At 43.4% G+C, this 11,322-nt stretch overlaps 1 protein-coding gene across 2 annotated transcripts; it reads left to right on the top strand.

Moving 5' to 3' along the window:
• Positions 1–2,806: 2,806 nt before the first annotated feature.
• On the top strand, positions 2,807–5,226 carry LOC142499333 (gamma-crystallin 1-like). Of its 2 annotated transcripts, none has more exons than XM_075608506.1 (3): positions 2,807–2,949; positions 3,653–3,895; positions 4,886–5,226. In XM_075608506.1, exons 1-3 carry the CDS (start codon positions 2,941–2,943, stop codon positions 5,159–5,161), a joined length of 528 nt encoding a protein of 175 aa, XP_075464621.1. In that variant the 5' UTR covers positions 2,807–2,940; the 3' UTR covers positions 5,162–5,226. The 2 variants fall into 2 exon arrangements, with proteins under 2 accessions (XP_075464621.1, XP_075464620.1); XM_075608505.1 differs by having other exon boundaries at positions 2,859–2,949; positions 3,629–3,895.
• The last annotated feature ends 6,096 nt before the right edge of the window (positions 5,227–11,322 follow it).

Genomic DNA, 11,322 nt, shown 5'->3' with positions numbered 1-11,322 from the left:
GCTTACACTATGTAGAAACTCACCTCTTTTCTAAAGATGTAAATGTAATGGTTATTTTACCTCCCCCCACTTTTAATTTCTGTATTCTACACCCACTCACCCCTTTATTGTTTTTATTGTTTTTATTGCAAAAAACCATAATAAAATTCAAGTTATAAAAAAAGATGACTTTCCATATGATTTTTTATAAACTGCTTGATAACTCATCCCTAATCTCTGAAGCATTGGAATTATTGCTGCAGTCTTTCCTTTGTTGGGTTAAATGACCCCGGGACAATGCTTAACAAAATCAACATGTATTGTATTATACTGTACAGTATATTCCATAATATTTGCTACTGATTGTTTTGCTTAATGTACAGTAATTTGAGACATATTTCCAAAGCTGGTAGGGCATTTGTTACTATATATCGCTGAAGGTTTTTGATGTGTTACAGTTTCAACAAATGACCCTGTAATAGGGAGGTCTTTGTAAAATGTTCCAGAATTTAATTCAGGACAATAGCTGCATCTAACTGGATAAAGCAAAATAAAAACACAGACATCCCAAGAGATTTCAATGGGCACATGATGCTGCAACACAGCCAGCATTAGTGGAAACAAAGGCTGTTAATAAGAGATACCTTCCGTATTGTTAGTACTACAAGGCCAACTGTTCTTAATAAGCAGAACTGAGGTGACAGATACACTCAATTGACCAATGGACACTATGATGCTATATTCCCTTCAAGGGCCATACAAGTTGTTGATCAGTGGGGAGAAGTGCCCTTCAAGTGGTTGAACTGGGAGTGGGAGGAGGGGACCTATGGCCGCAGGTAACAAGAATCCTGGGGCACAATATTTTACTGCTAAGTGGTTGTGTAACAGTGACTTATCCCTGTTGAAGAAACTATCTCTAAAATCCAGCAGGGATCTGGTTAAGTGCAGCAGGTAATTGCCCAGACTCCATCTGGCCAGTTAAGTCTGTAAGAAAAGCCTCCTGTTGAAAACAGGAGAGAGATTCCTTAGCTCACATTTGGGCTGACAGAAGGAGAGCAGAGAACTTGCACACAGACACTGTCTAGAGCACAAAGGCTGTGCTGAGATCAAGACATCCAGACACCCAGAGACCTATATTTCCTGGACACAGAGGATTCAGGAACCTGCCAGAGTCTGACATGGAGGGCCACTGGCTTAAGGTACCTCCTGGGACTTTGGGGTGATAGGCTAGAAATGGGAATATCCCTCCAGTCCTGCAGATGGGGTCTGGGGAAGTAAGTTAGCCCTTACAAAGGAATAGCGGTTTGTTATTTTGTTGTTTTTCTATGTTTTGCCTGGATAAAGGAACAGGCTCAATAAAGCCTTATGTTAATTTCACCATAAGACGGTCTCCATTTGCATACCTCTGCACACATCTCTTACAGGTTGCCAATCGCTGCAGAGCGGGGACAAATTGTGCCTCAGAAACGAAGTCCCCAGTAGGGAACGGTCGCGTTAGCGCTCGTGCGCTGCGCCCTGCTCGGCCGGGCGATTCGTGGCTGGCTAGGTGCGGGCGCGTCTGGGGGCGCAGCCATGACGTCATGGAGCTGGGTCGCTGGGTACCCTCTGGTTCCTGAGATAATTCTCTGTGAAGATGTCAGACCCATCCCTAGAATATGTGAAGCCCTTAGACATTTTATTCCCCATAGGTAGGAAGCAGGGGATCTCCAGAGCTGAACCACATTCATTTCGGTACTCTGGAGACCCCCTGTTTCCTGAGATACTTACCTCATTAGGGGGTGCCGGTATCTCCTGCTCAGGTTTAGCTGTTTCATCACGTGGGCCAATGGGAAGCCGTGACATCATAGGCAGCTTCCTATTAGCCCATGTGACAAGGGACTTTATATCTGAGCAAGAGATACCGTCACCCCCTAAGGAGGTAAGTATCTCAGGAAGCAGGGTGTCCCTGAAGCTGCAATGAATGCGGTTCAACTCAAGAGAGCCCCTGCTTCAATCCTACATATGTTTTTAAAAAAAGGAAAGCAGCAGTGCTGCTACACTTTCCCTCTTACTGCCCCCTGAGACCTACCCAAGGTATGCCTAGGGACGGCATGCATATGATTAGGGTAAGTGGATGCTGCACACCATAACAAATATAATATAAAGATACAGTTACCAGTGCTCCTGGTCCAGGGAAAACCTGTGGGATAATCCAAGTCAATATGGATCAGAGAAGAGAATCAGGGCACTACGGACTAATAAATCAAGTGAATTTATTCAGCCACGGAATCGACGTTTCGGCCAGTATGTCGGCCTTTCTCGAGAGTTAATGGCATGAACTCTTGAGAAATGATGACATACTGGCCGAAACGTTGATTCCTTGGCTGAATAAATTCACTTGATTTATTAGTCCGTAGTGTCCTGATTCTCTTCTCTGCTTCCATGCTGGAAACATGGAGGAAACAGCCAGAATCAACTAATAGGAAGCTGTAAAATATATCACAAATACACAATCTTCATACTGTACCAAACATACTTACTGTACTAATCCTCTCTGTAATGCACTGAAACCCCTCATACCACATGAGCTCTTTACGGCTGGGAGGCCGCTTTTCTCCCCTCTTCTTTGTGCTTCTATGACCTTATTTTAAATATATTGTGAGTAAGCAGTGCAGATATTACCAGTGTTACATAATTGAAATGATAATAATTATCCCCTACTCACTAACAAGAGACTCTAGATATTAACACAGGCTTGAATGCAGTAAACAAAATAGCATTATGTACTATACAATCAATGAACATTCTCCAACACTAGTATATACTGTAGAATGAAAAGAGCAATGCATACCCTTTTTTTTGGATATTAAGCACAAATCACTGAACAATTGCAGGACCAGCTTTGAGCGATATATATATAAACAGCAGCTTGTGCTGTTCTAATCCCCAGAGGTCCAGCTGCTACTGTACACAAGAGCCAAAATGGGAAAGGTATTGGAAAAATAAAAATCCAAAATGTATAGTTTATAAATTAAATTCATCTACTTACTACAATAGCTTATACAGAAGAGTTAATATGCAGTATACTGTAGTTATATATACTAACACCTGCAGCACTGTTAAGAAGCGACAGCTAGAGTACACAGGGCAAAACACTGCATTGCATGAAGTTTCATCACCAAGGAAAGAATCTAGAGTCAATCAAATAATATATTATTCTTATTTTGATACAAGGAGAACAATTAATTATTTACCCCTTACCAGACAGAAAAGCTTTTGTAATAAGTAACTAGAGTATTCCTACTGTTGTGAGTCTGTGTATATGGCAGACATAAATTTATAGGGATCCATATTAAAATGGACAAAAAGCAAAAGGTGACACACTGTGTGCTCATTTGCATGTCATTACCCAGTATCCCTGGATGCAGAGGAAGCATTGTATGCTAAGAGATAATGGGGGGAAGGCAGGTTTATGGACCTCTCCGAGACATGTGAATGTGCTCACAAGTGGTATGTACAGTATTTATATTTGCTGTATACTGTTGTGAGCAACATCATAAATACTCATTATGCTAGAATCAAAGTGTAATTCTGTAGACATTTGACATGTCTGCACATTTTTATCCACAGCAGTTAAAGATCTATTAAAAATGCTTTTTTATTCCCTAAGCTGTGTCGACAATCTGTGTTGCAGATCATCTTCTACGAGGACAAAAATTTCCAGGGTCACTCCTATGAGTGCAGCTCTGACGACAATGATTTGCACTCCCACTTCAGCCGCTGCAACTCCATCAGGGTGGAAAATGGAAACTGGATGTTGTATGAACAGGCTAACAACATGGGACACCAGTACTTTCTGAAAAGGGGGGCATACCCTGACTTCCAGCACTGGATGGGTTTCAATGACTCCATCAGTTCCTGCCATATTATCCCACAGGTATGTAGAGATGAATCGGTTTGGTTTCGGTCTGCAAAGAGATGCAAGGATGTCCATTCTGGTAGTGAAAGGATAGCGGAAAATGCTTAATATTGTCTTCTGGCTTTAAAATGGGGTGATAAAGTAGTACTAGAAAGAATAGGGTATATATTTCCAAGATAAATCTGGTACTGTTTGGTACAATGATATCGCCTCAATTTTGCAAACTAGAGGCATTCATAAATAATCAAGCTGTTCTTTGTTCTTGCTGTCTGAAATGGCAGGGGATGAAGAAGGTAGAAAGATGACAGCTTTGCACTGGTCAAAATGATGCAGAAACCAGAGTTATTTTGAGTCACTTTAGTATTCCAGCTGTATAAATGATATCACCAATCCGAGCTTCCTCCTGATGAGAAAATAACAATTTCACTTTAAATTTCCTTTTAGTTTACAGTGTACCAATACTTTTTCAATGTTTGAGGCTAGAGTAGCATGTCTTCAAATGCTTTCCCTATTTTAAATATGTGTGTGGCTTGTTCATCTGTATATATGAGGCGCAATCCTATAGGTTTGAGGAGCAATCATCAGATTTTAATAAGCCAGTTTCATATACAGTATCTAATTGACTTGCAATTTCTTTTTAACCATTTATGGTTATAAATACATTACTTGCCTGTAGTCAACTTTGTGGTCAAAGGCTGAAACTCACAGTTCATCATATGACACATAGACATCTACAAAACAGGGAGCTGTGATCTAAAGCAGAGGTCCCCAACTCCAGTCCTCAAGGACCACTAACAGTGCAGGTTTTACGGATACCCCTGCTAGAGCACAGGTGTTCAGTCAAAATGATTGGGCCACTTGTGCTAGTGAGAGGCTATCCTTAAATCCTGCCCTGTTAGCGGTCCTTGAGGACTTGAGTTGGGGACCTCTGATCTAAAGAATATCCTTTTTCAGTTTTGAAAGCTTATGCTTAACAATGGTTGTTATATTGCTACTATTTTACTTTAGTACCGTGGGGCCTCCAAGATTAGAATTTATGAGAAAGAAGACTTCAGAGGCCACATGATGGAGTTTATTGAGGATTCTCCCCAAGTCCATGGGGAATTCAGTTATCATGACATCCATTCATGCAATGTCCTTGAGGGATATTGGATCTTCTTTGAGCTGCCCAACTACAAAGGAAGGCAGTATTACCTGAAACCTGGAGAATACAGGAGATACACTGACTGGGGTGCTGTGACTCCTAGGATTGGCTCGTTCAGAAGAATCCAAGATCTGTACTAAACATTCTTCTCTGTGAACTACATTTTTCCATTTTGACTCTCAATAAAATGATCTGACATGAACAACTGACATAGTCTGCTCCTTTAACTTGTTAATGACTTTTGATAGAGTCATTATTAGATTTATTTGTTGTGGAGCAAACTGGCTTATTTAGTGACTTGTGAAACCTTTTATTGGCCAGACATAAAAAATTAATACTCTGAAAATACATTAAAAAAAAACTTTTTTTCACAGAGTAGTTTAGGATTTTAAGGATGGACACGTTCGAGGGTTGGAAATCCAAAGTTCACAAACTTTGAACTTGGTTTGGAAGTTTAAGATGAACATCGGAACGAACCTTTAAAACCGAGCAAAATTAGGGCCGAAACCTGAAAAACTCCCCCTAATTGTTTTTTTAATATTGTTTTCATTTGTAGTTCTATGTATATTTTGTATTTGACTGGTCGAAATTTCACAAACAACCTGCAAACTTTTGCACAAGGTCTGAAATGCAAAAACGTTTGCCCACATTTCTAAAAACATTTTTGACACAATGTAAGTTATGGTGAGAAAAAAAAGGGACAAAATGAAACACTCCACTATAAATAAAAGTAAAAATACCACTCATGAGCACATTCACGTCTCAGACAGGTTCACAAACTTCCCTTTCCCCATTATCTTTTAGAATACAATACTTTCACTGCAGCTAGGAATTCTGGGTAATGACATGCAAATTACCGCTCCCAGGGGCTTATTCTGTAAGCTCCTAGAGCGCTGTACTGAGCGATCTGCATGGAAAGCCGCATTGACTTTGTGAATGAACTGTCAGTGTAGTGCAGAGAAGAGTCTCTTTTCTCATGCGTATCTGTCTTGATGTTGGCGTCTGATGTCACTTCTAGTCCTTCGCGTTTCATCCGGGATCTCACAGAGTCTTGCTGAGTCCCTCTCTCACTGTTTCTCTAACAGGTTTCACAAAGTTCTCGCCCTATGCCTTTCAAAAGATAGGGTTAATAATGATTATCATTGTGAAAGTCACGCTGCACGGCCCCAGTCAAGTTGCACTCTGGAAACTTCCATATGAACTTATATAAGGTGGGCAAATAGATCTAAAAAAGTCTGCATTTTTGTAAGGCGAGTGAAGTGGCAGGGAGGATTCAGCCAGAATGCAGAGAATCCCAGTGAAGCTGAAGGAAAGTCCAATGCAGAAGAAAGCTAAAGAGGGGTGACAGCCCAACAAACATGTTAGATATGTGTAGCCCTTTTTCCCCTACCCTCTGGGAAATGTTCTTGCTACCAGTGTATTCTGTGGCTGCTGAGGTCATACCTATAAGGCAAACAGAAGGCGGAGATCTCCATGGTGGTGTGGGCAGTATCAGGACAGGTTTGCAGTGAATTCCTCAGTGTTCAGCTCCTCTAGTCCAAGAGGATCATGAGGTCTGAGGATGCACCTCATGGACAAATCTTCTTCCTTTAGTCATTACCATGCTTCAAAGACTACACCAGATGTATATTTGACTGAGGTTTATTCATCTTCATAGTACTGTACATGCACTGAATTGTACATCATTGTACCCTATCCCATCTTGGATTAGGCCTCAGCCACTTCGCTATGCAGAGTATACATATTCTGGCATCTATTCCAGTAGCACGCCTTAGGCCTCGGCCATGTTTAGTGCTTGCTTGCGGAAGCGTGCTGACGCGCGCTCCTGCTCAGCACTGAGCCCCTACAGCCGCAATTAGAGCGGCTTTAGTAGGGGCACACCTACGGTTCCACAAGCGCGCGGAGGCGTAGGTCTTAGGGGAATTTAAAATTCCCCCGCTTGCCGGTGCGACAGGCCGGTCACGTGAGCGGTTCGCCCAATCAGGGCAAACCAGCTCTGTGACGTCACTGGCCCGCCCCCGGCCAGTGACGCGCCCGCCCCCGGCCCGCCCCCTGATGGCCCGCTGACAGCGCGTGCGGTAAGCAACCGCAAGGCCAGGGAAAGCACCCGCTTTCCCTGCGCCTCAGCGCGCCTCATCACGCCAGCAGGGAGCCTGGCTGAGGCCTTACTCTCTGAAGTTTCAATCAGAGCAGAACTCACTCTGATGTATATCCCAGAACTGGCTAGAACCACACTCACTGCTCTACACTACATAGAAGAACTCCTCCCTTCCCTGGGGAGTGGCTAGTAAGCCAGCCTATTCTTGTCATAGGCCCCCCTTACTTCAGTGAAAGGCCATTATAACGTTATTGTTCATACCTGCTGAACAATGTAACTTCACACCAGGGCCGTCAACAGAAATCATGGGGCCCAGGACAAATAAAGGGAGAAGCCCCCCCTCCCGAACCCATAGTGCACCTACCACGAAAAAATATTTTTAGCGCACAACTTTTACTTAACTGTTTACTTCTTATCGCAAAACGGAAAAAAAGATTACAATGCAATCTGTTTATTTTTATATTTTCAACAAAAGACAGGTGACTGCCTGCCTGAGTGTCTATTGGGGCTACTACAAGTGGGGCCACAGGTTCATGTTCGCCCTCTTTCTCACTCTCACCCTCTGTTTTCTCTGTGCTCTCCTCGATGTCCAGGGTTATGTCCTGTGCTGGAGCAGCCATGGTAGCCCGTAACCCTCACACCCGGGTCATGACTCTCTAGCGATCCCAGGACCTATACCGTCCTGAACGCTGAGACATCGCCTTTGGGCACTAAACTTCAGTGACACTTGAAGGGTGTGATTTCTTGCTTTGTGTAACGTGTGTACGCTTGCTACTTGTTTTGAGAGCTCACAATCTATGAGCTTGTCTTTGTGCTATAAATCCTCACAGGAACTTATAGCCCAAAGCCTAAAGATCCCATCCCTGCCACCAGAAAAAATCCTGTCACGGGAGATCAGGACTTTTAACACGTATTTATATTTGTACCAGGATTATTCACTAGGCAAAACAAGGTACAGTCGCGGCCGCTTTTATTTTAACACTTCTCGGTTATTTTACGGTGGCTTTTTCAGAATGCCACGCACTTGACCACGTTCATGCCACATTCATGCCGTATTCATGCCGTATTCATGCCGGCCGTCACCAGCGCTTGATCTGTTTAATGATAATGGTTCGGATTTAATTGGGTACAATTCTTCGCGTATCTGAATGGTGTGGGAGAAGTGTACTGTAGATAAGATGTGGAAATCCTTAAGCCTTGTGTGTGTGCGGGGGCAAGGAGGAGAGCACTGTATGATGGATTATCAATTCAAAGAAATATTTTCAAAAGGTAATTTTTAATGCTTAATGTGCAGAAATGTGATACTGTAACATGCCTATGCGTTTTAACAACGTTCAAATGAGACATAAAGTACACGCATGCGCATAAAATAAAAACAGTATGAAAAGAAGTAAAAGTATTGATTACTAAATAATACATATAGAAATGTGAAAATGTTATATTCGGAAGAAGACGCAACTTATATTTTTGTAATACTGTACTGTATAAATCTTCAAATTTACAATTACTGTGTGTGCACACACAGACTTGCAGAAAATGTATAGCTGTACTGTAGGTTGAATTGCTATTAGACTTTTAAGACAACAGCTCACGATCGCCCACCTGAGTTTCTAGATGGTATTGCTGTATTGCAGATAGCGCTAAAACTCAGAGCGCTAACATATTGAAAACAGCACGGAAAAAAAAGAAAACAGACCGCGTCTGGCCGCGGTTATCAGAGCGGCACGGCTTCAGCTGATTTAGAATAAAGGGTGTCGCGGCTGTAGTAAAAACAAAATGCAGTTTAATTGGGTAAACCCACGTACAACACAAAGAATTACACAACATACAGATAAAAACACACTTACTGGGGGTCTGGGGGTGAAATCTAGGCTCAACTAGGTGCAGGGCGTCACATAAGACCAGCACTTTTTACACCATTTAATACGGGATCATATGATTTAGCAAAGCAAGGAGATAAAATTAATTGTAATTTATTTCACTAATGGACACAATGTTTCACAATTACACTGAAAATACACTTACTGGGACGGGGGCAAACGAAATAATTGGTTTCCAGAACGAAATCTTGAAAAACAAAGTCTTTAGGAGCACTTTCCCAGGAGCGGGAGTTACTCGTGAAAGGGTTTGGAACTGTCCTCGGTCAGTGGTGCAAGTTGCCACCGCTGTTTACTCCGATGGAGCTGCTTCCTTCGTTCTGCCACCACAGTAATGGCACTTGGAATCTGGAGATCTTACGAAGTCCTTGATGAATCTTGTTACCTTGGATGAATCATGCACAAATCTGATTCCCGATGGGCTGCAGGAATTCTTATGAAACCCTATACCTAAACAGTGCAGCCAATCCCTCCGTGGGAATAATTTTTCCCACCTATCCAGGAGTTGCCAATATTTTAGAAACCGGGCAGAGGGGGCTTCTCATTCTGCTAAGAGCATGCACCAACCTAGCACCTTTGCTCCTTAGCATATGAGACCCAGCCCCTCTACCTTGGCGACACTAAGTCTGGGCCGGCCACCATTTGCCAAACTGCCCGGACTTCCCACTAGGATGGGGGTACTTGAGGAACCCTTCCCCAACTAACACCTCGTGGACACTGAGCCCTTTCAACTCTGGGCTTTTAAAGACATCGTGGCACCAAGCCAGCGGGATGCCTTAGAAGTCCGGAGCTGCACATCCTTAGCTCATTTACAGTGAGTCAGTAGGCGCATACTAAGTGGGGCTACAATAAATTAGTAATTCCCAGTCCACGGTGGTCTGAATGAAAGCCAAAATGTGCCTAACATGTTTAATACACTATTTGAGGGGGACTTTCATTCATCAATTTATATGAAAACTTATAAAAATGAAGCTATGGGTGTTTTCCATGTTTCTCCCTGAACTACGCGCACAACAATTTTCAGCGCGCTAGGAGCTTTCTAACAAAAGTTAGCAAACAGCCGCTTTTATTCCTCAAGCGCTGAACTTAAATTTTTTTTTACTCTCACCACCTTATACCTAGTGGGAAAGACACCGAATCTCTACACTGGGATCTGGGGGTTTGGGCATATACCGGGGGACCCTGGAATATGATTTCCCCCTGCCCGGTCTCACTGTTCTGGTCTGTGCTGAAGCAGGGAGATCTGGCAATGAGCCGCTAATTGCTTCCTAGGGAGAATTTTGTCCGGTGGGCTGTGTCTCCATGTTTCCAGGGATCTGGTAGGATTCCTGGGTACATGTTTTGGGGTGACCAGCAAGTCTGGCCCCCTTCTACCCAAACACACCCTGACAACATTTTATTGTAAAATCATCCCTGAAACTCATGCCCTGTGAATCTCCGCTGATTGGCACTCCTGGAACAGTAAAACACACACATACATCTTTATTGAAATACAGTGTACATACCATAACTGGGTTGAGGAGCTGACACTTCAAACTCCCCCATATGACTCAGGGACACCCAGCTGGGCATAATACCTTTATTATTGGCCTGGGTACCCCCTCACCATCACACAGGGCATCTGCTTCGGAATGTTTACCCTGACCAGGATATATACCCGGGATTCCTGGTCCTCTTCGGCTTCTGTTCCTAGCTGTGACCTTGGGGCTCGTCCTTTGGCTGACGTCAGAGGAGGGGGCATGCCAAGCTGGCTCGGGATGCGCCGTGGGTGGGACATATGAATTAACCAAAGGGAACACGCTGACATTCTGCCGCTTCTCCCAGTCAACCCATTGCCACCTATTGGGCAGGCTCCATTGAGTCTGGCAGACCAGTATGCTCTCCGCAGGGGGTCTCTGTTCTACCAACCCAGTACTCTGCCCAGCCCGGCAACTTAACACTCCAACACCTCTCAACATCCCGTCTCCTCTTTGAACTCCGATGTCTATCCAGACTTCCCGGCACCTACATGGATGCCCAGGCTGACTGAATAGACATTTATTGTAAATGCACAAATGTAATAAAATACTTTAATACACATATGATAACTTGGGGAGACCCATAGCTGTAAGGGAAATAGGACTGGGATCTGGGCTCAAAAACAGGAGTCTGGGAACCCTGTGCAGCCCAGATGTAATTCAACCTGCGTACTGGCAAATCATGCCTGCACGCCGGGGACAATTAGAGGACTACCGGTAACTTTGGCCCCCGAACTTCTGCAAACAAAACAATTGCATTTATACCCAATTATCCCACCTAAAATTTACACATAGAAAGTTTCATGAGT

The sequence above is a fragment of the Ascaphus truei genome, chromosome 7 (genome assembly GCF_040206685.1).
Source record: "Ascaphus truei isolate aAscTru1 chromosome 7, aAscTru1.hap1, whole genome shotgun sequence".
Classification (NCBI taxonomy): Eukaryota; Metazoa; Chordata; class Amphibia; order Anura; family Ascaphidae; genus Ascaphus; species Ascaphus truei.
The sequence above is the reverse complement of the archived record's forward strand: the minus strand, read 5'-3'. Positions and strand labels throughout refer to the sequence as shown.